This window comes from Eupeodes corollae, chromosome 1 (assembly GCF_945859685.1).
Source record: "Eupeodes corollae chromosome 1, idEupCoro1.1, whole genome shotgun sequence".
NCBI classification, from domain to species: Eukaryota; Metazoa; Arthropoda; class Insecta; order Diptera; family Syrphidae; genus Eupeodes; species Eupeodes corollae.
In genome coordinates this window covers 210,118,499-210,143,806 of record NC_079147.1, presented here as the reverse complement: position 1 = coordinate 210,143,806, position 25,308 = coordinate 210,118,499, and the positions used below count along the sequence as shown (strand labels likewise).

At 32.3% G+C, this 25,308-nt stretch overlaps 1 protein-coding gene across 1 annotated transcript in view; it reads left to right on the top strand.

Annotated features, from left to right (window-relative positions):
• Window positions 1-1,153: 1,153 nt before the first annotated feature.
• The window catches only part of LOC129943492 (uncharacterized), a 54,434-nt gene continuing 30,279 nt past the window's right edge, over window positions 1,154-25,308 (top strand). Inside the window, exon 1 of the mRNA XM_056052990.1 lies at window positions 1,154-2,767. Coding sequence (XP_055908965.1) covers window positions 2,481-2,767 — 287 coding nt within the window. The 5' untranslated portion in view covers window positions 1,154-2,480. The remainder of the gene's footprint in view (window positions 2,768-25,308) is intronic.

Genomic DNA, 25,308 nt, shown 5'->3' with positions numbered 1-25,308 from the left:
GTATGCAGGCTCGGTAACACAGTCATGTACATAAGAAAACAAGCAATATGAACAAGGTCAACTAATCCCTTGGCTTCTTCAAACGTAAGTCTAAAGAATTCTAGAACCCCTATGTCACTAAATCCCTATACACCATCTTTGTAAGACCTTTTCTTGCATACGCTAGGCAAGTCTAGTCTCCCCATCAGAACTCTTATTATCAATGATTTTATTCTTAAAACCTTATGAAAAGCGTTTTAAACTTATTAATTTAAAAGCCCTTTAAAAACGCTGTAAAGTCGCTGATATATTTTGTCTACATGAGCTTTTAATAGAATCCATAAACTCACCATATCGTCTAGAAAAGATTCCTATTAATACTAATTCAAGGAACGTCAGGAAGGCTCTTTTCTTTGGCCTTCCTTATTGAACCTATTACAAAAATACTGTAGACAAAAAATTGCATACCACCTTCGACTTCAATATTATTGCATTAAGAGTAAAGCCTAGTACATACTTGTGAACCATCTCGTGAACCCATACAAATTTCAGTTTTTGGTTCACCCGTGAACTTGCTCGTGAAGCTGAGTGGAGAACAAAGTGGAGAGTTTTCGTTCACGGGCAATTCACGTGCAAAATGTACGGGAACTGTTGGTGAAGCTTTGACATTTGGTTTGTTCATGTTCACAACGTGTACTCACAAGTGTGTACCAGTGAGCAATGTCAAAAGTTCACTTTCTCCACTTGCGAACGTTCACTTCACGAGGAAGTATGTACTAGGCTTAACTACATAAATAAATCCCGAAATTCAAAAAATCATACAAAACTCTACCTCGCAGACTACTGAACTCACGCATGCATATCTGCATATTGTATCTGCATCTAAATCTGCATATTTGCATTTATCTTTTGTTTGTGCCTTAAAATAAGCTTAATACACTTTCAATCAAAAACTTATAACAACTTGGTGAGATTTTCTTTCATCTAGTTTATTCATTTGTTTTTATTTTTTCATTTCCAGGAATTCAGATCTCATCATCAAACTTCCATACTCAATCATTACTTAAGCACCTGATGTTAATAAATAATTGAATATAATGTGCATATCAAAATTGTTTGATATGCAGATCGACAGTTGTTAAATAATAAAACAATAACAACAACAACAAAAACAAGAAAGGAAGATAAATTGTTTAAATTTTCCACACCGTGTCGTATTTTTTTTTCTCAATCAATTTGAAGGAAAAACACAAAACATCATGTGAACAACAACTAAAAATTCAGAGAAGATTCAACAACCTATCCCAAGATCTTCACCTGGAAGATGGGTCGAGGATCGTCTTGACGCGATCAACACACGATCATCGACCAGATACAGCGAAGTCAGTGCGCGTCTAGGAGCGCCAACTGCATGGCTCAATGAATTCTTTTCTAAAAGAAAAAGCTTCTTCAGTCAAAAATTCATAAGACCATAAGCCTATTTATTGGAAAGAAAACAACAAAAAAGAAGAAAAAAAAATAGTAACAAGAGCAGCATCAGACAACCGTTACAATATAACATAACACAACAACGCGCCGCTTTTGAAGAAAAGAAAAAGACCAAGATTTCAAATTTTAAGAAAAACAAAAACAAACCAAGAAAATAAAAAAAAACTAAGCTCTGAAGAAGATTCAAACTTTATTGCCTCTGATACAATTTCAATTTACCTGGCCAAGTCAGTTAGCGTAGACCATCAGCTTAGCGCACAACTCGCACTTATCACGCGCATGCGCCCCGTGTCGTCGTATTGGCCGTTGTCGTTGCCGTTTGCCGTCGCTGCATACGCGACCACAAGATCAGTGATCGGTTGTGTTTAAACACTGGAAAGTAGTAATCTATCTATCCAACACATTTATGTTGCCAGAAATGTATCTAAACATTGAAAATCGCGATTAATTTGTGTCTAACAACATCGACGCTAGATGAACCTAGTTACTCATTCAAATGATGATGACAGGTTGACGTTGAATGTGTGTTCGAAGCTCTGAGCTAGAATCGAAAAATATACTTTGTATAAAAGTGTTTAAAAAAAAGTATCTATACCCTCCGAAAAAGCAACTAAAAAAGTATCTTTAAAACAAATAAATTTATAAAAAAAATACTTGAAAAATACAAATTTCGAGTGAAAGTGCAGTTTTTCTTGATTTTCATTCCTTTCGTGTTTTTTTTTGTTTCTTGTTCGATACCCAAATGATAGATACATCAAAAATATTACAAATTAGTGCTTAAAAAAATAAAAAGATACAAAAAGTGAAGAGTTTGTTGATACAAGACTCCAACTATAATTTTTGTGAGTATCTTTAAGATACATGGTGATGTGTGGTGTATTAATGTTTTTTTTGAAAGATTTATCTACGTGGATTATAAATAAATAAGGAAAAATATAATTAACCGCACAATTATTTCATTTTGATTTAATTATTATTATTATTAATTTTTTTGGAGAGAGAGAATACAAAACATGGTTACGTGCAAAGTGGATACAACTGTTGCCGTACCAAAATTTAATATCAATAAATTTGTTGCATCGAATGCGAATAGTGTTGGAATCAGTAATGGTAATGGTATTTTAGCTGGTGCTAATAACACTAGTGCTAGTGATCGTCGTCCCAGAAAACCATCTTCATCATCAAATAGTAATTCATCGGGATTTCGGTTACTCGACGCTGATCAATTGGAAACAGCATCAAGTGTTAGCAGAAATTCAATTTATAAACTTAAAATCGATCTAATGTTCGACGATACTAGGTAAGTGGTTTCGAAGTCAATTTAGTTTATTTTTACTATTTTTCAAATAAAAGTGTTCCTTTTGTTAAAGTTTGTGGGTGTGTAAACAAAAGACAGAAAAGGTCATTGTGACATTAAAATGAAGAATCTTACTTTATATCTTGCTCTTTTAAAGAAGAATACGAATCGAGTTTTGGGAACGTCTTTTGTTAAATTTTTACTGCAATAGTGAAAAATTGATTCGAATAAGAAACAAGAGAAAAAAATATAAGTTTAAACGTTAAAGCTGAAATTATAATGAAGATTTTCTTTCTAAAATATATTTTTTAAGGAAAATTTTGTTTAGAATATTTTTGAATGTATTGCCTTACTTTTTGTCAGAAATTAGGATTACCAAAGTCATTTATTTATTTATTTATTTATTCGTCTTTCAAGTTACAATACTTTATGGAGACTACATTAAAATCAAACATTATATTAACAATAGTGGTAAAAACATAGTGTTACAACAAGTTCAATACATGTTTCTTAGTATCTAATCAATTTTTATTAAAATCAATTACAAAATCAAAAAATTGATGGTGTAAAGGGATTCCATATTACGCAACAATATTACAGTAAATGTTTTACAAGGGATACAAAAAGAGTTTTTAAGGTATAAGGATCGAATGACTTAGAAGTTCTGGAAATAAATTACAACATGGCGTTAGCTTTTCAAATAACATTATCAATTTGGATAGAAAAATTCATATTCGAGTCAAAAATCACACCAAGATCCTTTTAATATCATAACCTTATTAAGAACTATTGTCAATTTTGTAATCAAAACATATCGGATCCTTTTTTTAGAAAAGGTAACAACACTACACTTTTTTATATTTAAATTTAAACCATTTATGAAACACCACTTGGTAATATTATCAATGTCCAATCAAATTTTACTAGCATCTGATAAAGAACTTACAGAACTAAAAATTTTGAGATCATCAGCATATAAAAGACATCTAGAACTTTCAATACAATTCGGTAAATCATTTATATATAAAATGAAAAGGAGTGGACCAAGATGACTACCTTGTGGTGCACCGGAAAAATGTTGTATTTCATTGGAAAGAACATCATCAGCTTTAACATATTTTTTTCGTGCAACCAAATAGCTTCTGATCCAATTAGGAGTTTCGAGTGGAAGCCAGACAAGAGAGCGGTATGTTGCACCCGATCAAACGCCTTGAAAAAATCGGTGTAGATTACTCCACTTGAGTACGATTTTCTACACAACTAAGACAGTAATTTGTATTTGTACAACTCATAAAGCCATGGTGATGCAGGGAAATATGGTTTTGAACTAAACAAGGTTTAAGGAGGTTTTTGTATGAAATTTTATACTCACAGTTTTAAGGCAGCTGCTTGCCGAATTTATAATTATTGAATATAAGAATGAAACAACAACAACTTGTGTGTGCGGTGGCGTAGTGCGTAGTGCACTAGCTCCTCACACGCTAGATCGCTTGTTCAAGCCCAGCTTGGGCAAAAGTTCTTCAAAAATTAAATTGAACAAAAAGCGATTAAGCACCACTAAAGGAGTCTGATGATCGGGTTGGCCCCCGTGAAATAGCTATAACTCCAGCCTATGAACTTGGTGGTAGCACACACAAGTTGTTGTTGTTTCATTCTTATATTCAAACAAGATTTAATTTTAACAATTGCTTCAAATAATTTAGCTGAAGCTTAGCAATAGTTCTATATTTTTCACATATGCCTTAGATCCAGATTTATGCAAAGGAGTTGCCAGAGAATGTTTCCATTTATATAAATATATACTCCTTGTTTCAAGGACAAATTAAAAATAAAGCAAAGTGGGGTTTTAAGGTTATATTTACAAAATTTCAAAACTAAAGGTGGAATATTGTCCGGTGCGGCAGAGAAACTGTTATCAAGCAATAAAGCATTTAATACATCAACTGTCGATAAAGAAAGGTCACCAACATTAATGTTAGAATTGAAGCGTTTCATTATAATCTAAGCCCAAATCAGAAAAGTTCGATTGGAAAAAAAGCAAAGTTTTTACGAATATCTTCTAAATTTTCAGAAAGAATACCATTGTAAGAACTACTGGAAGGAATGCCAATTGATTTCTTTTAGTATTTAGAAATGAACAAAAACACTTCGAATTAGTTTTTATTTTAGACTCAAGAGATTTACATATTGTTTATATGTAAATCTTCTTAAAAATTCGTACTCTTTCCTAGATCTAATAAATTGTTCACGAAAATAATCCGAAATCTTAATCTTTTTACGAAGCTTACATACTACAATTTTCAACCTAACGTAGGGATTTTTTTAATAATATTGTACATACTCAAGACTGCCTCAATCAATTTGGCTGATTGCTTTTTGACAAAATCACACCATGACTATAAAAACGAAATGCTTCAAAATTAGAAAGTTTAAGGGATAAATAAGATTTAAGAATTGTGAAAGTTTTGTCCTCGAAATTTGTACAGAATTTATTTTTATTATATTAAAATCAGACAAAAATCCCTAAAACATAAACCTTCATGACAGTGGCACGCGTAAGACCGTAATGCCAGCTAAAGGTCTTGACTACCTATGTCATATAAAAGTTTTGTTCACGGGGAGTTCACAAATTCTTCAGGAAAAATTGTTGTCATGATTTATGCTTTCTTAAATTAGCTGTTCGGGTTGGGCTGTAGGTCCCCTCTATCCCTGACTCGCTCACAGGAATGTCCTAATATAACTATATTTATTACTTAATCAAATAGATGCGTAAAGCATTGGCTCCGTAAGCTACTTGGGTCAAGGTTCGATCCTTAGTGACGGTGGAAAAGTTTCGAAGATATGAACGAACAAAGCCTAACAGCCTTATTGTGAGTATCAATTTGATAATCAGTTATTTGATAAGTTGGTGTTATGTGTATCAAAAGTTCATTGCGAATGTGTTTTATTTATTTTGTTTACGTTTCACATGTGAGGTATTTGTTGTTTTTTCAGCCACTAAAGGAAGAATTCTTTATGCGAAAATTTAGTTACTCTTATAAGAAATTACTTTGTTTCTTTAAGTGGTATTTAAGAGCAGAATAGTAAGCAACGTTTCCTACTCACAATTGGTAACTTCCTTGGGCAAAGAATTTTAAATTCGCTGCTAATTTTAATACATTTGGAATGGATTGCTGACTTTTGATCGGTTTAAGTCTGTCCTCTATATCGTTTAACACCTCCAGAAAGGCTTGTTTGGAAAGCCTGAAGTTTTGAATGAATCTGCAATGAATTTTTGACAGCCAATGCAAGAATTAAAGAAAGTGTGTTATTACATGTGTCCAACTCCATTGGGTTGGAAGAATCTCGCTGACTTGCGTTAACTTCATCATAACTCCTTTCAAAGAAAACAATTCCGTCGAAGTCATAATTCCTTAAATTTCTTTTTGCCTTTCAAAATCAAGTATCTAGTTGAAAGCTATAATAGGGCTATAAATACCACAAATAAGGGAATCTGATGATCGGTTAGCATTGGCACCAGTAAAACATATGTTATTCCAGCATTGTGAAGGCACAATCAAGTTGTGTTTGTAGTATTCAAATTCTACTTATGTTCTAGATTTAATAGTTGATAACATACAAAATAACTATTGTAAAAATCTTATAATTTTCAGTAATAAACTTTAAAACTTTTTTCGATAGTTCTTTTTTATGTTTTGACATTTGTTTTTTAACCCAATTTAGGACATACAAAAAATACTTATGCAGTTTTTCAATAATTGCTGATTTCCCAAACTTAAAGTAGATATTGATTTAAACTTGTACTTTTATATAATTATCTTTTTTGTAGCTCAAGTCTGAAAAATTGTATGTCAAAAGTTGTAGAGCTTTTAATTTACATTATTTATTGTCCTAATAACCTTTTTTGAAATAACAGATCACGTCCTACATCCTACAATTTTCTTATCTTCAGGGTTTTGCAGTCTTTTATTGAAAAATCATGATCAGTCAAAAGAATTCAAATAGAATACATTCTTTTTTGACTGCTTGCAGTTTTTTAAGTCTTTCAAGTCTTTTACATTCTTTGAATTTTTAAAGTCTTTTCAATGCTTCAACGTATGAAGTCTTTTTACTGCTTTGAAGTCTTATCACTAATTGAAGACTTTTTATGAAAGTTATAGATCTTCACTTCAAATCAAAATCATACCAAAACAGAAGTAATTTTTCGTAATGATTATATATCTTTATAAATGATATTATTAGTTTACAGATGTTCCCTACAATTGTATTGTTGTTATAAAATGGTTTACAAAACTGAATGGTTTTATCAAAATACTTTTGAAACAACTTTTTAGGGGCAAAACAATTGCTTTTGATGATTGCATTATTTAAGACTTCAAAAAAGAATGGGAATGAATGTTTGAAGTTAAAAGAATAAGATGATAAATTCTATTGGATTGCAATATTAAATTCTTTTACAACTCTGATTTTTGAATAATTTTGAAGTCAATACCTTTATTTATTCTCGAGATATTCAAATCGATCATCAGTTTTTCATTTTTTGTATTCTTTTTTTTGAAAATTGAAAAAATTGAAAGTTGAATTTTTCTAAAAATATTACATTGAAAACAATATTTTTCATAAAAGAAAATTAGTTTGGAGGCATTATCTTGCCAAGATATTCGAGTCAAAAATCAATTTTTACCAACTTGAGTAGTTTAAGATTTCGGTTTTTCTAAAAAAGTGAATAATTAAAACTATTATATTGGAATTTTATTTTTGTTTTTAAAATTTCAATATTACATATTTTTGTTCAGTTTTTTTTTTTTTTGCATTTATAAGAAAAACTTTTCATTGATATCTAATCGAATTTATACGGAAGTTTTGAATACATTTAATAATGAATTGAAACAAAATTGTTGTCACTTTAAAAAAAAGACCTATAGAAAGAAATTAGTAAAATTTAAAAATTCTCCTCGAGTTAAAGAATAGCAAATTACTTTCCAATTTTGGTCTTTAAAATATTGATTTTGCAAATACAAATATGTAGACAGTTTTTGAGACGTTTCATAACATCAAATGTTTTTATAGTTGTTTTAAATTTATAATGTTTTTTCTTTGGTAGTCTTTTGAATCTACAGTCATTCCTTATAATGTTTGTAAACTCTTACGTTACTTTGAATCTAATAATTTTAACATTCTCTTTGTGGTAAATTATTCTACTTTACCTAATAAACAAAACTGAAATATTTTTACACCTTATTGATTAAACAAAATAAAGCTCAATTTATTCACTCCCAAAATATAAATTTGTCATTTTATTTCCTTTTTTATTGCTTTTTTTAAAATTCAGCGTCGAATGAAGACTTTTTTAATCTTATCATTATAGGGATTATAAATAAGATCTCATTTGGAGCTTATTTTTATACTATAATATCGCTCATTCATTATTTTTATGACAAAAAAAAACTTTTAAATCTTCAAATGTGGAAAACTTAAAAACCATACAGGTTAGATTTTTAGGGGTTTTTAACTCAAATTCATTATTTTTACCGACACAGTCCAAACAAAAAAAAGAGGATGGGATGCGACCCACACTGATAACTTCACATACTGTCTATCGATTTGTCTAAAAGGTTTTTAGGTTTCGTGTTTTGTTAAAAAAGTTGTCAATCGAATGATTCTAAAAAATTAAAAAATTAATAACAATATTTTGCATATGATGAAATAGTTTGATTTCAAAATCTATTTTTGGTAACGAGATTTTTTAGTCGAAAACCAATGTTAACCAATTTTAGTAGTATTTCTTAAAGTTTTTTATTTCTTCTATAAACAAATAGAAATTGGAAGAATGAAATCAATTTGAAGTCAAAATCTTCTATTATTTACTATCGAGAACTAAACATCATTTTTACGAAATGTTAGTACTGTTTTTTTGTGGATTTTATTTTGTTTTATTAAAAAAACGGACTGTTGCATTTTTATCAAAAATTCACTGAATGTCTAAAACCATATTTTATGTGAGATAAAATAAGTTTGAAGCCATTATTTTTAATTTTTCAGAAGCTATTAGAGTCGAAAGTACATTTTTAGCAAGTTTGAGTATTATTTTTTGTAGGTTTTTATTTTTTGTAAAAAAAATGTCCATTCTATATTTTTCTGATATTTTTTCGAATGTTGATAACGATGTTTTTTATAAGCTAAAATTAGTTGCAAGCCATAATCTCAAATTTTTAAAAAGATATTTGAGTCAAAAATCAATTTTTACCAACTTTTGTTAAATTTTGTTTAGGTTTTTAATTTTTTGTAAAAAATCTGCCAATTCGATTTTTCTCAAAGTGTTAACCAATTTTGACAACAATATGTTTTAAAAAATAAAATAACTTTAAAGCCAATGTCTCAAAATTTTGAGAAGTTATTTGAGTCGAAAACCAATTTTTACCAACTTTGAGTAATGTTTTTTTTTAGGTTTTTGTTTTTTATACAAAAAACAATCAATTCGATTTTTCTCAAAATTGTATCAGATGTTGAAAACTTTATTTTTCGTTGCACAAAATTGTTTTCGAAATGAAATCATTTTTTATTCGTCAAATTTTCGAGGTGAAAAATTTTTTTTCCAGTTTTTTTTTAATCTTTTTCTTTCTAAAAATGTTTTATTTCGACTCTAGGGACCTTTAAACGTCAAGGTCAAATCGGTCCCATTACAACAAAATAAAAATAGAAGAAAAAACTATGTGCATTGAAAATCAAATGCATTTTATGTAATTTGAATCAGTCTTATATCCACGCGATATTTTAATATCGATTAATGTTAAACACTATTCCAATAACCAACGAGTTTAAATTGACATCATTTTGTAAATCTTTATACAGTACTGTGCAAATCATTTGCAACTAGAATATCCAACATTTTTCTTTAAAAAAAAATGTTTAGAAAATCAACCAGCAACTTTTCTAAGGTCTTTTGATATTACTTTATAATTGTTAGAAACAAAATTAACACTCTTCACTTAAACAAAAAATAAATAACTAAATACTTTCATAGTTAGTAAAATTGCTGTGCAAAACATTTGCAACTTAGATCTCACAACTAAATTTCAAACTATTTTCTTACTTCAAGGCAAGGAAATAATAATATTTAGTTGGGTACCCTTTATTTTTTAAAACGGCTGTATATCTTCTGGGCATCGAATCTGTAAGGACCACTACCACTGAATTCCAACGAATAGGTCACTTTTGTACTTCACAATTCTTGCTCCTAATTCTTCTCTTCACAATTTCTCTTTTGGGTTTAGGTCTGGAGAATGGAGTGGAAATGGTAAAACCTCAATCCTTTCTTCTGTAATGCACTTCGTTGCTAACTTCGACTTATGTTTGGGATCATTGTCGTGTTGGAACGTCCATTTCCCAATGGGCATATGGTAGCATTGTGTGACAAAAGATGTCTACACAGTCTTCAGTGATCATTATGCCCTCCACTTGTCGAATTGACCCGAATCCTTAGCCAAAGAGAAAGCAAAAGACCAAAATTGAACCAACTCTATGTTTGACCGTCCTTTTAGTGTATTTTGGATTTAGCCTCTCACCTCTTGGCTTCTGACATGTTGTTTTCCACCCGATTCGTGCATATTGAACTTTTGTTCGTCAGAAAATAAGACCGTTTCCCATTTTTGGAAAAGATGAACGAGTGGTCGGCGTCTGATAGTTGATGGGTCAATGGGTAAATTAAGTTCAATTTTTGCTTACCTATTTCGTGGGTTATCTTCGGAAGAAATTTGCTATTTTTCAATCATCTATATGTGGTTTGGTGGTTCGATTCCTTCCTCCCCTATGATGGCATAACACCTTTCCACTTTTGAGGATTCTACAAATAGTTGATTTTTGAATAGAATATTTCTTTGAAATTTCTTTTTGAGATGCTCCATTTTTAAAGCACTCACATTTCTGGATTTTTTTCCCGCCATTTTTGAAACAAAATCTTTTTTTTTTATCGAAGTCCCGGATAAAACTAACTTAAAAAATATGTACGTGTAATATAAGCTTACCAACCTCAAAATAAACCAGATAACTGTAATCAAAGTGAGACGAAAAGGGAATTGGCCACTTGTTGCAAATGTTTTACACAGCTGAAATCATTAATCTTTAGAGATTATGAACAATAAGGTGACACATACAAAAGTCTAGAGCAATACAAATAATTTGATTGGAACAACTTTAATAAATAAGTCGCAAAAGTTTTGCACAGTAATGTATGTTTTGACAGTTAAAGTAAGATCAAACAAAATTATCAGTATTTTTGACATTTTGTAATGATCTTTTAAGAAGGTTGAACTAATAATTTTCCAAATGTTGCCTAGGGTTGCCAAAGTTCCACTGCACAAATGACGGTAATATTTCGGGCATGTAATCATAAAAATATCAATTTAAATACATTTTATTCATACTTTGTGTTAAATGTGACTTAAAAAATCAGTTACAAGAACAAAATAAAAGCAGTTATTAAAATGTATCGCAAATATTATATAAAATAAATGTTTGTCAACGTAAACTCAAACAATTTATTTTTAATGAATAAATATACATAAGTCATTGACCATTTAGAAAATGTTTGATTTTTAAAAGATATAATTCGAAAAAATGATGATAAACTGTCTTTCAATTAGTAAAGGCCTACCTACGTTTATTTCCCGTACCGTTATATCATTTTATGTTTCCTATCAACATAATTATTGCTTGGCAAAAATCAACTTCTTCTATTTTTAATTTACTAACCTATAAAGAAAAAAATACCTAATATTAAACCCGTTTTGTTAAGCTTGCCTAATTTCCATATGACACACATTTCTTGTTTGTGCCTTTGTAACTATTCAAAAATTTATATTGTTATTAAAAAGATTCTATACAAAGATACAAAACAAAAATAAAATGTTAGATTAAGAGTAAAAAAGAAGAACATTCTCTTGTGTCTTGGCTTCTTGGTTCAATATTGATGGTTTCGATAGTATTATGCGCTGCAGACAGTGGGACATTTCACAAAGAAAAATTGATAAACGAATAACATTTAGCCGTATGAATTTTATATATTCAAATATTTGAGGTAGTACCAAAAAACAAGGTAGTGTGTCTCAAAGTCTTTCAAACGATAGTTTCTTTTGAAGTTTTTGTTTTAAAGGACTTTTTTTCAAAATTAGGTTTTGTTAGCGGGTTTTAAAATTAACTCGAAAATAAGAACCAATGAAATTTATGAAATAAAAATTTGACATCTGTCACTTCAACTAAAAAATCCTAAGGTTATTATCTTAATTCAATCCTTAGCTTGAAAATATTGTATAATACAAAATTATTGACTGGTTTAAATATTTTTAAATACAGGGTGGTTCACGGGAATGGGGACAAAAACAAATAAGTCATGATGTTTTAGACGCACAATTATTTTATTAATATTTTATCATACACAAATAAGTGCCATTTTAAGTTTTGAAAAGAAAATCGAGCAAATGACGTCTATCGCTTTCGTAACGCGAAAAAAGAAAGTCGATCCAACAAATTTGAATGAACGCGTTGAAGCAAGTTTTTGTCTATTAATGCAATTTCCGTTTTAATTGCATCGGACGACGTTCATTGTAGCGATCGCAGTGTGATGAGGTGCTCCATCTTGTTAAAAGCAGACATTTGACGGGTTGATAGTTCTCCTTCTTCTATTTAATTTAAAAAAAGTTGTTTAGCATGTCAATGTAACGGGCACTATTGACATTCACGGTGTTTCCTTTTTGCTCAAAAAAGTAAGAACCAATGATATATTTTTTTGAAACTGCACACCAAACAGCCACTTTAAAGCTATGCAACCGTCGTTTATGAAGGCTTTGAGCATTTACAGCAGCATAATAACTAAAATTTTGCTTACAAAACCATCAAAGTGAAAATGCGCTTTATTACTCAAAAATAACACCTCAAATAATGTATTTTTCCCCGTTAATACAGGCGTCGCTCAAGGGTCTATTTTAAGCCCACTTTTGTTTAATATCTTTTTGTATGATTTCCCTCTTTCATATCCCACATCAGATGAACCGGGTTCTATTCACTATGCTGATGACTCAATTGTATTCGCAAGTGATGTTCGACCAACCTTAGTCCTTAACAAAATTAAGCAAAGACTACCACTCGTGGAAAATTATTTTAAGAAATGGTGACTAAAAATTAACCCTAGAAAATGTGGATTGACTTGCTTTAGAAATACGAGCGGGAAAGGACATTACCTTGCAGTTAAAGAGTGTAAATCCCTTAATCTTACAATAATAATTTTGAAATACCGTTACGTTCAGAAACCAAGTATCTTGGAGTCAAGCTTTAAAACGGATTCCTCTTTGATAAACAGGGTAGGATGATTATAAACCTGAAAAAATGGCAGCTGGTTCATTGAAAATACTATTTTAATCGAATCTGCTGCAAAAGAACACCAACATTCTAATGTATAAGACATTAATAAGACTCATTCTTACATACGGTTTCTGCACTTGGATTAATTCGAGAAATTTGAACTACAGATCCTGCGACGATGCTACGGACTTTTTAGAAAACCAAATAAAAAATAGTATTCCAACAAAACAATCTACGATTCAACACAAGTAACACCCGACATGCAGTTCCAAACAGACCTATTTTTGAAAAAGATAGAGCGCACAATCTCTCATTCAAACCCACTAATAGGATCCTTAATAGAATCGAACACCACTGGCAGTGTTAATGCCAACTTTTACCTTTCGCCGTTCAATTGTCTCAACGAAGGGTCAATCGCTCTTTTAAGACCAGATACGAATTCGGGTTCATTTCCGTTCTTTGAAAAAGCACCTTCTTTGAATTATACAGGTTGATTTAAAAAAGGTTTATGTACAAATGTTATTAACATAAAACCTACAATTTTAATCGTCAGAGTATTCTATAATAAGGTAATAGATCGCATAGAGACGAGTCTTATTCTTAACCGGAAGTGGGTCAAGGCTCAGTCAACTGCTGAACTCGGTGTAATCAGAAGATTATTCTGGGTTTTTTGCCTGTACCTTAATCTATTACGGTTTAGTTTTATTTAGTTGTAAGCTTAGTTTTAGTCCTAGTCTGTAAGTTATTATCAGCCAGTAAAGAGCAAAGCAGCTATAGTTGTCGGGAGCAAGCAACTGAAATTAGAGCAATATATTTCTAGAAACCGTTAAATTATTAATTTGAAGTTACTCACAGACAAATCTTAAGGCAAGCAAAACTGAATATTATTGTAACTGAAAACTGATTGAATATGTCTCAATAAAAAATAAAAGAAAACAATTTTGAAGAACTGTCAACTTATAAGGATAGAAGTTCAACTCACACTTGACGATGCGTCGACCGGAAGAACGATTAATTTGTAAACCCTGAGCTTGTTTGCGCAGTGAAAATCATGGACTTTGAGAACAGCGGCTCTTACACTTTCCATATTTTTGCGATATGTTACAATAAGTACAGATGGCTTTTTTGTAATTATTCCCGCTGTTAGAAAAGCAGTGACGAATCTCTCAATTGTTTTTGGGTCGGCAATCGCACCGTGACGGCAAATGTTAAAATTTATTATAAATTCACGCTGTTCTTTCAATACCGATTCGTTGTTTTTGACAAATGTGTCGTACTCGAGCAGTAAAGGACACTCCACTGCTCAATTGTGGGAACTAAATTTCATTATCTAACGGATCGCATGACAGCTTTTCCGACTTACTCACAAATAACCTACGTCTACAAAACCCCATATATTTTAAGACCTATTCCCGTGACACACCCTGTATTAAAAATTTTTAAATGTAATTTTACTTTTTAAAATTTTACCTAACTCCAATGTAACATTGTTCCACTGTTGAAAAAACATCTTTTCCACCTCACGAGAAAAGAGTATTCATCTTTTTCGATTATCAAAAGAAATTATTGCGGCTGGTAAGGGATTAATTTCAGATTGATCGTCATGTGGTCGGTTAGGAAAACTTGAAAAACTGGTCAACACGATTCAAATATAGAAAATTTGCTTATCAAAGTTAAATTCTTACTAAGTCACTTCGATTAATCATCAATTTAGCTATCAAATTATAATTTTTTGAAATGTGATGCTAGGTCATAGGTTTCAGATTCCGTTAATTTGCACAGGCAAAAAATAACTGCAAAATGTTTCAAAATGAAGATCAATGTGAATATTGTGTTATTTTTGTTTTGTTTTTCTGGTATGAATGGAAACACTAATTGACCTCCATGTTTTGTATTTGTTTTGCGGTTTGTAGAACGTTAGTCAAATGTGTGGTGTACTAATAAATGGATGGATGGATTTCTTGAACTTGTTTTCGAATCAGGATATGCAAGTTTCCGTCCACTGGTCTGATCTTATGTCGTGGTTAGTTCGTTGGGGCGAGATGATAGTTTGTATATACCGTAAATTGTGAGGCGGTGTTCTAAATAAAAAGTATAATATTAAATACTTGTATACGTAGCTATCAGTGGCACACTTCCTTGTGGAAAAGATTGCAAGCTAAGATATGTATAAGCTCATCATTGGGATTCGTTATATGAGTTTGATTATGGTTTTAAACGGGGATATCGGGCTAAATATTACAACCCACATTCACTGAATAATTTAGTTGAAAGATAGAATTTATTATTTATTATAATAGCTTTTGGCTTGCGATAGGTTTTTGCATTTATGGTCTTCTAACTCTCGAATACAAAATTAAGTGGGATTCAGTGATTGGGAAGTAATTTAAATTCCACAGGAGTATGAAGAGGTCTTCGATGATGATTAAAAGTGTTGCATAGAATAAAAGATTAAGTATGGGTTGGGATTTGATTGAGTCGATTTATGACCAGTTTTTGTTTATACTGAGAAGTTGACCAATTCATTTTAAACTGGAGTAAATATTTTTTAATATAACGTTTATTTTTTACATAAGTCGGTCGTTTGCTATTGAAAAAACGTATTTATTGAATATTTCAAAAGTGGCTGTTGGGTATAAAGGTGCGTGCAGAGTGAGAGTTCAAAGTTTTATAGACAAATCATTTAATTGTAAACTAAAATATTATTTTATATACAATTTTTTTTTAATTTTTGGGTTGAGAAATCATAGAAAAATATTCAAATGCAACTCCTAATTCCATTTAAAATAAATAGATTTTAATTAAATTTCTCTAAATATTGCACATCATCTAGCAAAATGAAAAACATCCTCGCGATCCTTCAAGTTGCACAGATTGCATAAAATCGGTAAGTCCCCACGATGAGGAATGTAGTTCAGATTAAGGAGTTCTCCTCTAAGCCGGAACGTGCAAGAAATTTGGTCTATGGTTTATCTGTCGTGGGAGTAGTTTCTTCTACTGTAAATTATGCGGTGCAGTGAGCTTTTGGCTTCCTCCGTGTATGGTGTTCTTGATTCTTTATCCAATCGAGCTATTAGCCTATATAAAGTTGGCTTCCGTACAGCAGATTATTTTTATTGAATTTACTGTTTTGCATCACAGGGACGGTTCGGTTCTCGTCACTGCTAAGGCATAACACTAACAGTGAAGGGTATTGATAATTATTCTGTGTTTCAATTCAGTGAATTTTATTTCTCATCTCTATCTGTATTAGTTTTAGACATTTTTTTTTATTTTGCAATGACTGGACATTTCAGAGTAGATTAGTGTAATATTCGTGGGCTAAGGGCAAATTTTTTGTTGGCATACCGCCATACTGTTTCATACCGGCCAGCTGTTTTGGCACTAAATGAAACTCAAGTGGGTGAGGATTCCGCTCCTGCTGAATTTTTTATTCATGGGTATAGCTTGGTGCCTTTATTCTTTTCCCACGATGGCCTCGCCATATACATTAGGAATGATGTTGCTTATCAGCTCTTACCACAATATGGCCTATGCACCAATTCTTTTTTTAATTATATGTGGTTTAAATTCTCCGTAAATAAGCATATCATTCACTACTGCTTCCTTTATCGAAGCCCAAATTTACACAGAGTATCACCTTCTCGTGAATTTGATGCTTTGTCTGATTCCATCCAAAGAATTGTTTCGTCCTATCCTCACACTGAAATCGTTGTTACGGTCGATTTTAATGCATACAATTCATCATGGCTTCAACATTCAGGCCAGACAACACCCGATGGAGTGTGTGCAGAAATCTTCGCTGAATTGAACCACCTAACTCAGCTTGACCACCCGAATATCGGACGTTGAAGGTCGAGCAGAAAACACTCTTGACTTGTTTCTTACCTCTGACCCTGATAAGTACACTGTTAGTGTTCTATCTCCCCTAGGCACATCTGACCATTGTAATATATCAGCAAATTTCTCGTGTCAAAACTGTCCAGTTAAAGAAAGAGCTCCTAAGAGAACCGTTTGGCAATACGAGAAAACCAACTGGGACGGTCTCAATAATTACTTCAGGATTTTTAACTGGTCACTATGCTTCTTCGAGAGTGACGTTGACGCCAGCGCTGATATGATCACAAGTTTGATTCTCCAGGGAATGAGAACTTTTATCCCGAATATGGTCAAAAACATCAGACCCAAGGAAAACGCATGGTTCGATGCGAGCTGTAAAGAGGTTATTAGGGCCAAAGAAGTTAGTTTCCGTTGCTATAAAGCCAACCGTACTGAGGAAAGCCGAAAAAGTTCAAACATGCCAGGAAGGCCTGCAACGCCCATATTCGACGGACCAAATTTTTACATGACCAAAAGTTACGGCAAAAAATACTGCAATGTCCCAAAAACAGTAAAAATGTTTGGTCATTTGTAAAAAACATGAGGAATTCTTTCTCTTCTTCGGTTCCTACGCTCGTTGTCAATGACACTCCTTTTGTTAGCTCTTTAGAGAAAGATAATCTCTTTGCTAAGCAGTTCGCCGCCAATTCTACGCTGCCAGTGGGTGTCATGACTCCGCCTGTACTTGAGCGAGTAAGTGATTCGATGGGACCAATCTTTTTTCGCACTTGTACTGTGGCAAGAGTCCTAAGAGATCTTAACACACATAAATCCGCTGGTCCGGATGGTATCCCCGCTATTGTTCTAAAGAGGTGTTCTTCAACGCTGACAAAACCACTGCGTAAGCTTTTCCATCTGTTCTACTCCTCAGGTCTGGTTCCGAGCGGATGGAAAACGGCATTTGTCCAGCCTATTCCCAAAAAAGGCGAATCTTCCTCACCCTCTAACTACCGACCGATTGCACTTACGTCCCTTCTTTCCAAGGTCATGGAAACGCTGATTAATTATCAGCTCAAGAAATATCTTGAAGATCGAAAGCTTCTTAATGCCCGGCAATACGGCTTTCGTAGCAATAGGTCCACTGGTGATCTCATGGTTCATCTCACTCAACAGTGGAACAAATCTTTACACGGTTTTGGAGAAAGTAAGATTAGATATTTCAAAAGCATTTGATTGGGTTTGGCATCAGGCTCTCTTATCGAAAACGCGTGCTTTAGGTTTTCATGAATCCCTGCTTCATTGGATTAGTAATTACCTTTCGAATCGTTCAATACAAGTCGGATTAGATGGATTCAAGTCTGAAAACCACAAAATAAATGCTGGTGTGCCCCAGGGCTCTATCTCCAACACTCTTTCTCATTTTACTCTTAGCTTTTCATATTCGTTTTCGGATTCACATCCCTCTTCTTTGGATGTGGGAATTTAATGCTTCGAAAACCCAATGCTGTCTTGTATCGTTAAAGCGTGATATACCCCCATTGTCATTATCCATGGATGGCACTTGCATCAATAAGACTGAACACTTCGATATTCTCGGTATGTGTGTCACCAACCACCTTTTGTGGAACGTTCACACACGGGATGTCGCCAAAAATGCCGCAAGGTGTTTGGGTTTCCTTAGGCGATGCAAGAAATATTTTACCCCTTCTGATCTAGCTATTATCTACAAGACTTACATACATCCAAAGCTTGAGTATAACTCCCATATCTGGGCTGGTGCTTCTGCAACTTACTTAAGCCTCTTGGATAGTATTGAACGTAGAGCATTTAAATTGATAGATGATAATATCATCACAAGTTCATTTACTTCACTTGAACATCGCCGTAAGGTCTCTTGTCTGACCCTTTTTTACCGTTATTTTAACGGCTTATGCTCTAGTGAAATAGCCAGTTGCATTCCTCCCCTTAAACAGTTCAACCGTAATACTCGCGCTTCTAGGAATGCTCATCAGTATACCCTCGAGCCCAACTTCGGCCGTACTGTCAAGTAAAAATATTCGTTCTTTAGCCGCACTACGCGAATGTGGAATGCCTTACCACACTCTGTCTTACCTAGTCATTGCAATATTCAGGAATTCAAAACCAATGTGCACCGACATCTCCTCTTAAACCCTCTCTCCTCTTCCTAGTGCTCACACTGTGCCTCTGCATAATAAGGGTAGTGATATCCCCTTGAGTATGTGTTTATTATAAAAAAAAAGAGGCAAGGTTACTATAGTTTAGATCAACATCCATCTCCTCGGCTAGTTCCATCCAGTCTTTAAACCATCCACATCGGTATTGGATTTTTTAAAGAACTACTTTCTTTGGGAGATAACTTGGCATATCCAGAACTTTGAGGATGTAATCGGCCTGCAGCTTGATAGCTTTTATAAATTAAGGAGATTAACCCGTTTCCAGCATGATCATGTAGTTTGGGGTACTCGAAGGAAGGTGGAAAATCCGTTGTATGTTAAATCTGAGCACTTTTCCACTTGTTCATATTTCCGACCTCCCAAAGCTTGCGCTGCATAACTCATAACTGATTCCGATACAGCTCTAGCCGCAGGTGGTAAATCCCTATGAATGGATATTCTGGTGTTTTTAAGTTTGTTCGTTGAAGCCAGCAATCGTGTTACGTCCTCTATTTTATTGAGTTTCACAACAAAATTAGCCGTCTTGTTATTATTCGTCAATTGCAAAACTCGTGTTGTTGCAATAACGTGGCTTCATTAGTTTGCCGCAGATCCAGGCAACACTTTTGGGCTTTCTCTCCCACATCTTCTACGCCGTTTTTCGGAAAAAGGACGATGATATTTTTTTCGTTGGCTTTCATTTCCAATTGCTCGATTTTTCGTTCCAAAGCAATGCATCGAGCTTCAAATTGCTTCACCTGGGACTGCAACTGAGTGTTACTAGTGTGTTACATCCATATCAGCTCTTGTGGGCATGTCTTTCAATTTGTCATCAAGTAGCAGAGATGATATCATCCATCATATGTCTCAAAGCTGTAACCTCCATAGCTCCAACTGCTGTACTTGACGTTTCTTGAGACGACGCTGGAGCAACCACTTTGTGCTGTCTTTCAGGTGGTTGATTATGCCCACTTGAAGAACCTGAGCCCATCTCGTTTTATTTTGCAAAATCGGTTAACGGTGCACTGATAATGGTTAAATTTCTTTAACCTGCAAACTAAAGTTGCCAACCAAAAACATAAATATTTGTCAGTGACTTAAACATAAAAATCAATCAATAATTACTCGTAAATATGAGTTAAAAGAGATGCATCTTCATTTATGAATGCCAAATTAAAATTACACCTTTTCACTGCAAAAGAGCTTAAAAATAAACCGTCCCAACAATCGTCAAGGTCTTATTGACTTATGAAATATGACAAATTATCGATCACCAAAAAATTAATAATGAATGTTTTGTTTTACTATAACTAATGGAAATCATCTGTTGTTTTACAGAACTTAAATCTTTTTAATTTTTAAATACGAGTTTCACATAGAAACAAGACAATACACTACCTGGATTTCAGGGTTAGGAAACAATCTTACTTTTGGTATTTAATTTCGACTTTGATTTTAATTACAAGAAATTGGTAATTGATCATTTCTTAATTACAAGAACAAGTATTTGCGAAGGAAGTAGTTGTAATTGAAAAAATATGTTTTTTAATTACTTGTAATTGTAATTGAAAAATACACTTACTAAGTACTGCTTAAATTCTTGGAGGAAAGCACTTTTAAATTACAGTGAAGGTAATGTATTTTTTTTTTAAAGAAGCGCACTTAATAGAACTTAGCAATTCAGGAAGTTATTTTGCAACATCATCACGTAAATGAAATTGACGAACAAAATATATTTATAATTACATTTTTGTGTAATGATTACTGGAAAAGGCAATAATTTATTATTTAAGCTGTAGCTACAGTCCGTTGTGAACTATTTTGAAAAAAAAACTCCATTTAGCTCGGTCACAAGTTTGGATAGACAGTTATCATAGTTAAAACAACTATCCCCCCCCCCCCCACCCTCTTGTTTGCAACCACCAACCAACAACTTTTTGCTATCGTTGGAATCCAATTATCAGTTAAGGTACTATGCACCCAATGTTGAACACAGGAAGTTAAGAGTAGGTGTTCGTAGACAGAGGTAGGTTTTTTAGAAAGACCCGTGGACGGCTTTGTCCTCTTGGGTACATATGTCTGCTATTTGTACCTCTTGGGTACATATGTCTACTATTAATGTAATCTTGATTCCCAACCCAGCCCAAATACCACAACTTGAATTTATGTGGCAGGGATGTGAAATATTCAAGGAAAGGCATTGGTCGGTAGCTGAAAGTCTGAGCTCAAGCTTATGAGATTCAGAATATGCAATGAGACAAAGCTCATTTTGGTATGCAAGAGGTTTGACTCATCTTATTATCTCTGTCTCAAAATAACCTTCATTTCTAAAGTGGCTTCTTCATGTGAAAGTAGTGATAGTAAAAGCGTAGCGGATAAGATGTTAATAGTTTTCTTATTAATTTTATTAAGAAAAATACTTTTTATTTGACAAAAAGCCAAGACTTAAAGACAAATATGACAAAAACAAAACTGGGAACAAAAAAATTAAACTCAAGCAATGGGAAAAAGAGTGATGGGATTTATTCAACGGAGGAAAATTCGAATTCCGTTCTAAACAGGCTTGAAGGTAAGAGCGAGCATTATTTTTGCAGCATCTTTATCCTCTACCGTATTGGGAAAACTTGATCCACTCCTCTTTCCTCATTAAAATTTTCTCAGCTACTTCGACAATAATCCTGGAAACTGTGCTTTGATCGATTCCAAAATCTTCGACAATACCGCTCAATACCGCTTTGAAATCCGGGATCACTACCAAATCGTAAAAACACCATTATTCTGGTCTTATTTGTTAATCGACCGCCACGAAAAGTATCGCGATTTTCACAAAAATAATTCGTTAGGATTTTAACTTGCGTTGGTGTAAACCTATAACGATTCTAAAAATTTCCTGTTGACTCAAAAGGAGCAAACAAATTTATGTAAATATTTAGCCAATGGCGGTCCTGAGACAACAAATTTCCAGTCACAACATTTTACAAGCTTTACCTCATTTAAATGATATAATGCTTTCTTTCTGCATGAGATCGTTCACATTTTAGTGGGTTTTGTCTCAAAACGATTTTGCATAAAATTGATAGCAAAAGCTCAAAATAATGAGTTTTAAGACTGAGCTAAAGCAGTCTACTTCGTGAAAAAAGTGAATTCCAAATGAATTCTCTTTAGAATTCTAAAAATATAATATTGATAAAAATTGACAGAATTATTACCTACCCAAGAAATATAACCTTTAAAAAAATCAATGAAAGTCAATAAAATAAAAGTGAAAAAAGTGGAAAACCTAAAATATATGCAAATGAACCTTAATCTGAGTCAAAAAATCATCTGTTGTTATAGAAACAACGTGTTTGTATGCATTTTGGTTACTTCGTTTTACATTTCGAGTTTTTATTTTAAATTGTTTTCTTAAGTGAAAGTCTAAGATTTTTAAGTTCTAAAGGGTTTAGGAAACTGGTTGTTTTTGAAAAGTAAAATCTTCGAACTAACTTTATATTATGTTCACACCAATTTTCATTTGACTTTTCTGTCATAACTCGTTATTTCTTCGTTAATGAATTCATTGAGTTGAGATCTCGCAAAGAATCTTATGGGATTTAAGATGCTTACAATAGTTGTATATTTTATGTTTACAAAGCTATTAACATAATGCCCGTATAACTAATTAAGGAGAATATACGGGAATACACAAAATGTCAAACGGTTTTAAATATTTATGATATATATGCAAATAAGGCAAGGTCATAAGAAAAGTTTAGATAACTTATGCAAGTATATCACAAGAAAAATAAAATTAAAAAAAAGTGGACCAAGCTGTGTGCCTTAAGGAACACTATAATACAAGAAAATGCAGCTATTGCGGATTTTGGAAAAAAAAAGAAAGAAATCAGTCAAATAGCTTTTTGGTTAAACGGTTTTATGATATTTAAAGTGATCGGATGGAATTGATTCCGATTTCTATGTGAATTTTAGAGCATATTCGTGTGTCCAACACTTGAATTGGGAATCAATTGGGAATCTTTTTAAGACATTTAGGTTTTTCTGAGTGCATTGTGTAGAAAAATTTTGCAAGTTTGGTAGCATTGTTAACAACCAAAAAAATTGGTTGTGTATTGATTTTCCTGGTCATGATTCACTGTTAATTTAAATGTTCCGGAGTGTAGACAATTAACACAAAATCAAAGTAATACCGAACTTACAAATAACAAATATTGGCTTTATCTAAAAAATGATCTTACAACAATTGCATTTCATTTAAATTATTCGCCCTGTTTTCTTGAAAAATATGTTGTTTATGTTTTATTTCTTATGAAAGACTTAATATTTTTTTAAACACTCACAAGATCGTGGTCTTTAACGTTCTGGGGCGAATCACAAAAAATAAATGTACTGACACATTCGACTAATTTGATAACATTTTAAGTGCACAGTTAATTTCAAAAGAACATAAAACGATCTCAGTGCTACTTTTTCTTAAACGTGGCCGGATTTTGAGTTCGAGAAAAAAGGCGAAAATCACTGAAATCTTTAAGTCAATAATATCTATGATATTTTGGAATATAAAACAAACCTTTATACTTATTTATTTAATAAGATAACTTACTTTAAAATTAAAATTAAATTTTAAGTTCTATTTTTGTATACTAATGACCTTAAATGATAGTGAATGACATTTAAGGTGATATCTTTTCGGAAAGTCGTGTTTTTTTACTCAATGGACTCCTAGGACCTCAAAAATATATTTTTCCGAAAAATTGTAGTATTATAGCGAGAAAAACTTTTAATTTAAGTATTAAAGGCATTTTCAAATTATTTCTACTGCTACTAAAAAATTTTCTCATGAGATTGCAGGGACATTTGTCACTTTTTTCTTTAGACATTCTTGACATAAACCCTAAAACAAACTTATAAAAAAGCTACGAATTAATTGACTAAAAGGTTGGTTTTGTGTATAAATTTTCCTTAGTTTTAGCACATCAAATTCTACACTTTCTTAAACATAAAAATTTAAAAAAATTGTAACCGAAGGCTGGAATAACTAATTCAGGATAAACTAAAAGTCATCAAAGCAGGAGTTTGCTTACTTTAACAATTAGTCAAAATAATTTAAGTTAAAGCCTTAAAGTGGGAAATGTAAAAACTCTTGAGGATAAAATAGTAAAAGTTCACTTTTTTCAAGACCAGAAACGAACTCCATTTTAAATTTGATTTAAAAAAAATACTTAATTTATCTGACTGCTTTAACTATGCTATAAGTGTGTCTAACCTTACGAAAAACATCTTCCTGATCTAACTGCGTATTGATTTGTTTTTAGAATCAACTATCCCCTTTTAAAAATTAGATTTGACAACACATAATAAAAACATCGACTCTGCTTGTCAACAAAAATGTTAGTGTCGATATCTTCTACCCACACACTGATAATTTCCCATCCGTGCCGATATTTCTTAATATCTAAGAAAAAATACAAATAACAATACTTTTGAAGTAAATATCTATCTTTGTTCTCGTAATTTTTGAGTCTACCACCATTTCTTATCAATTTTTTGTCAATTTAGTAAGTTTTCGAGTTTTGTCAAAAAAAGTTGTCATTTAAAAATTTTCTAAGATATTAACTAAAAGTAAGCAACATTTTTTACATTTGATAAAATAAGTTTGATATCAATCAGCTAGGTTCTATTTTTCACTTTCACTGTTAATAAAATTTTATTTCTTTCGAATTTCAATGTTCTACATTTGAATTTGACAAAAGAAAATTGTTTAAAAACAGTCATATTCTCACTTAAAGAAAATAAACCTTAACTTCTTTGCATCTGATACGTGAGAAGTTGCAGATTCTACTTTGGAAAGGACAAAGCATTTGAAATGATTTGTCAGCAAGCCAAATGTCTTCTTCATAACACTTCGAGTAAAATAATTAACAGGTTCAGAAGACATAAGCGACTTGAAAGTAAGGCAAGGTTCTAGCATTAGATTTCCCAGCTGACAAAAAATTGCCTTCCACTTAAGGCAACTTTGTTGGAAAGTTCCCTAACAATAAAGTCAAATCCGCTTTTGTCAAAATGACAGCTTATCAAATTTGTCATTCAATTAAAAGCTGAACTTTATTGCTGTTCTATGAAAAACGGGTTCCTTGTCAAATGGGAAGATAAATAAGTAATATTTGTTTTTAAATACAAAATACAGGTAGAGATTGA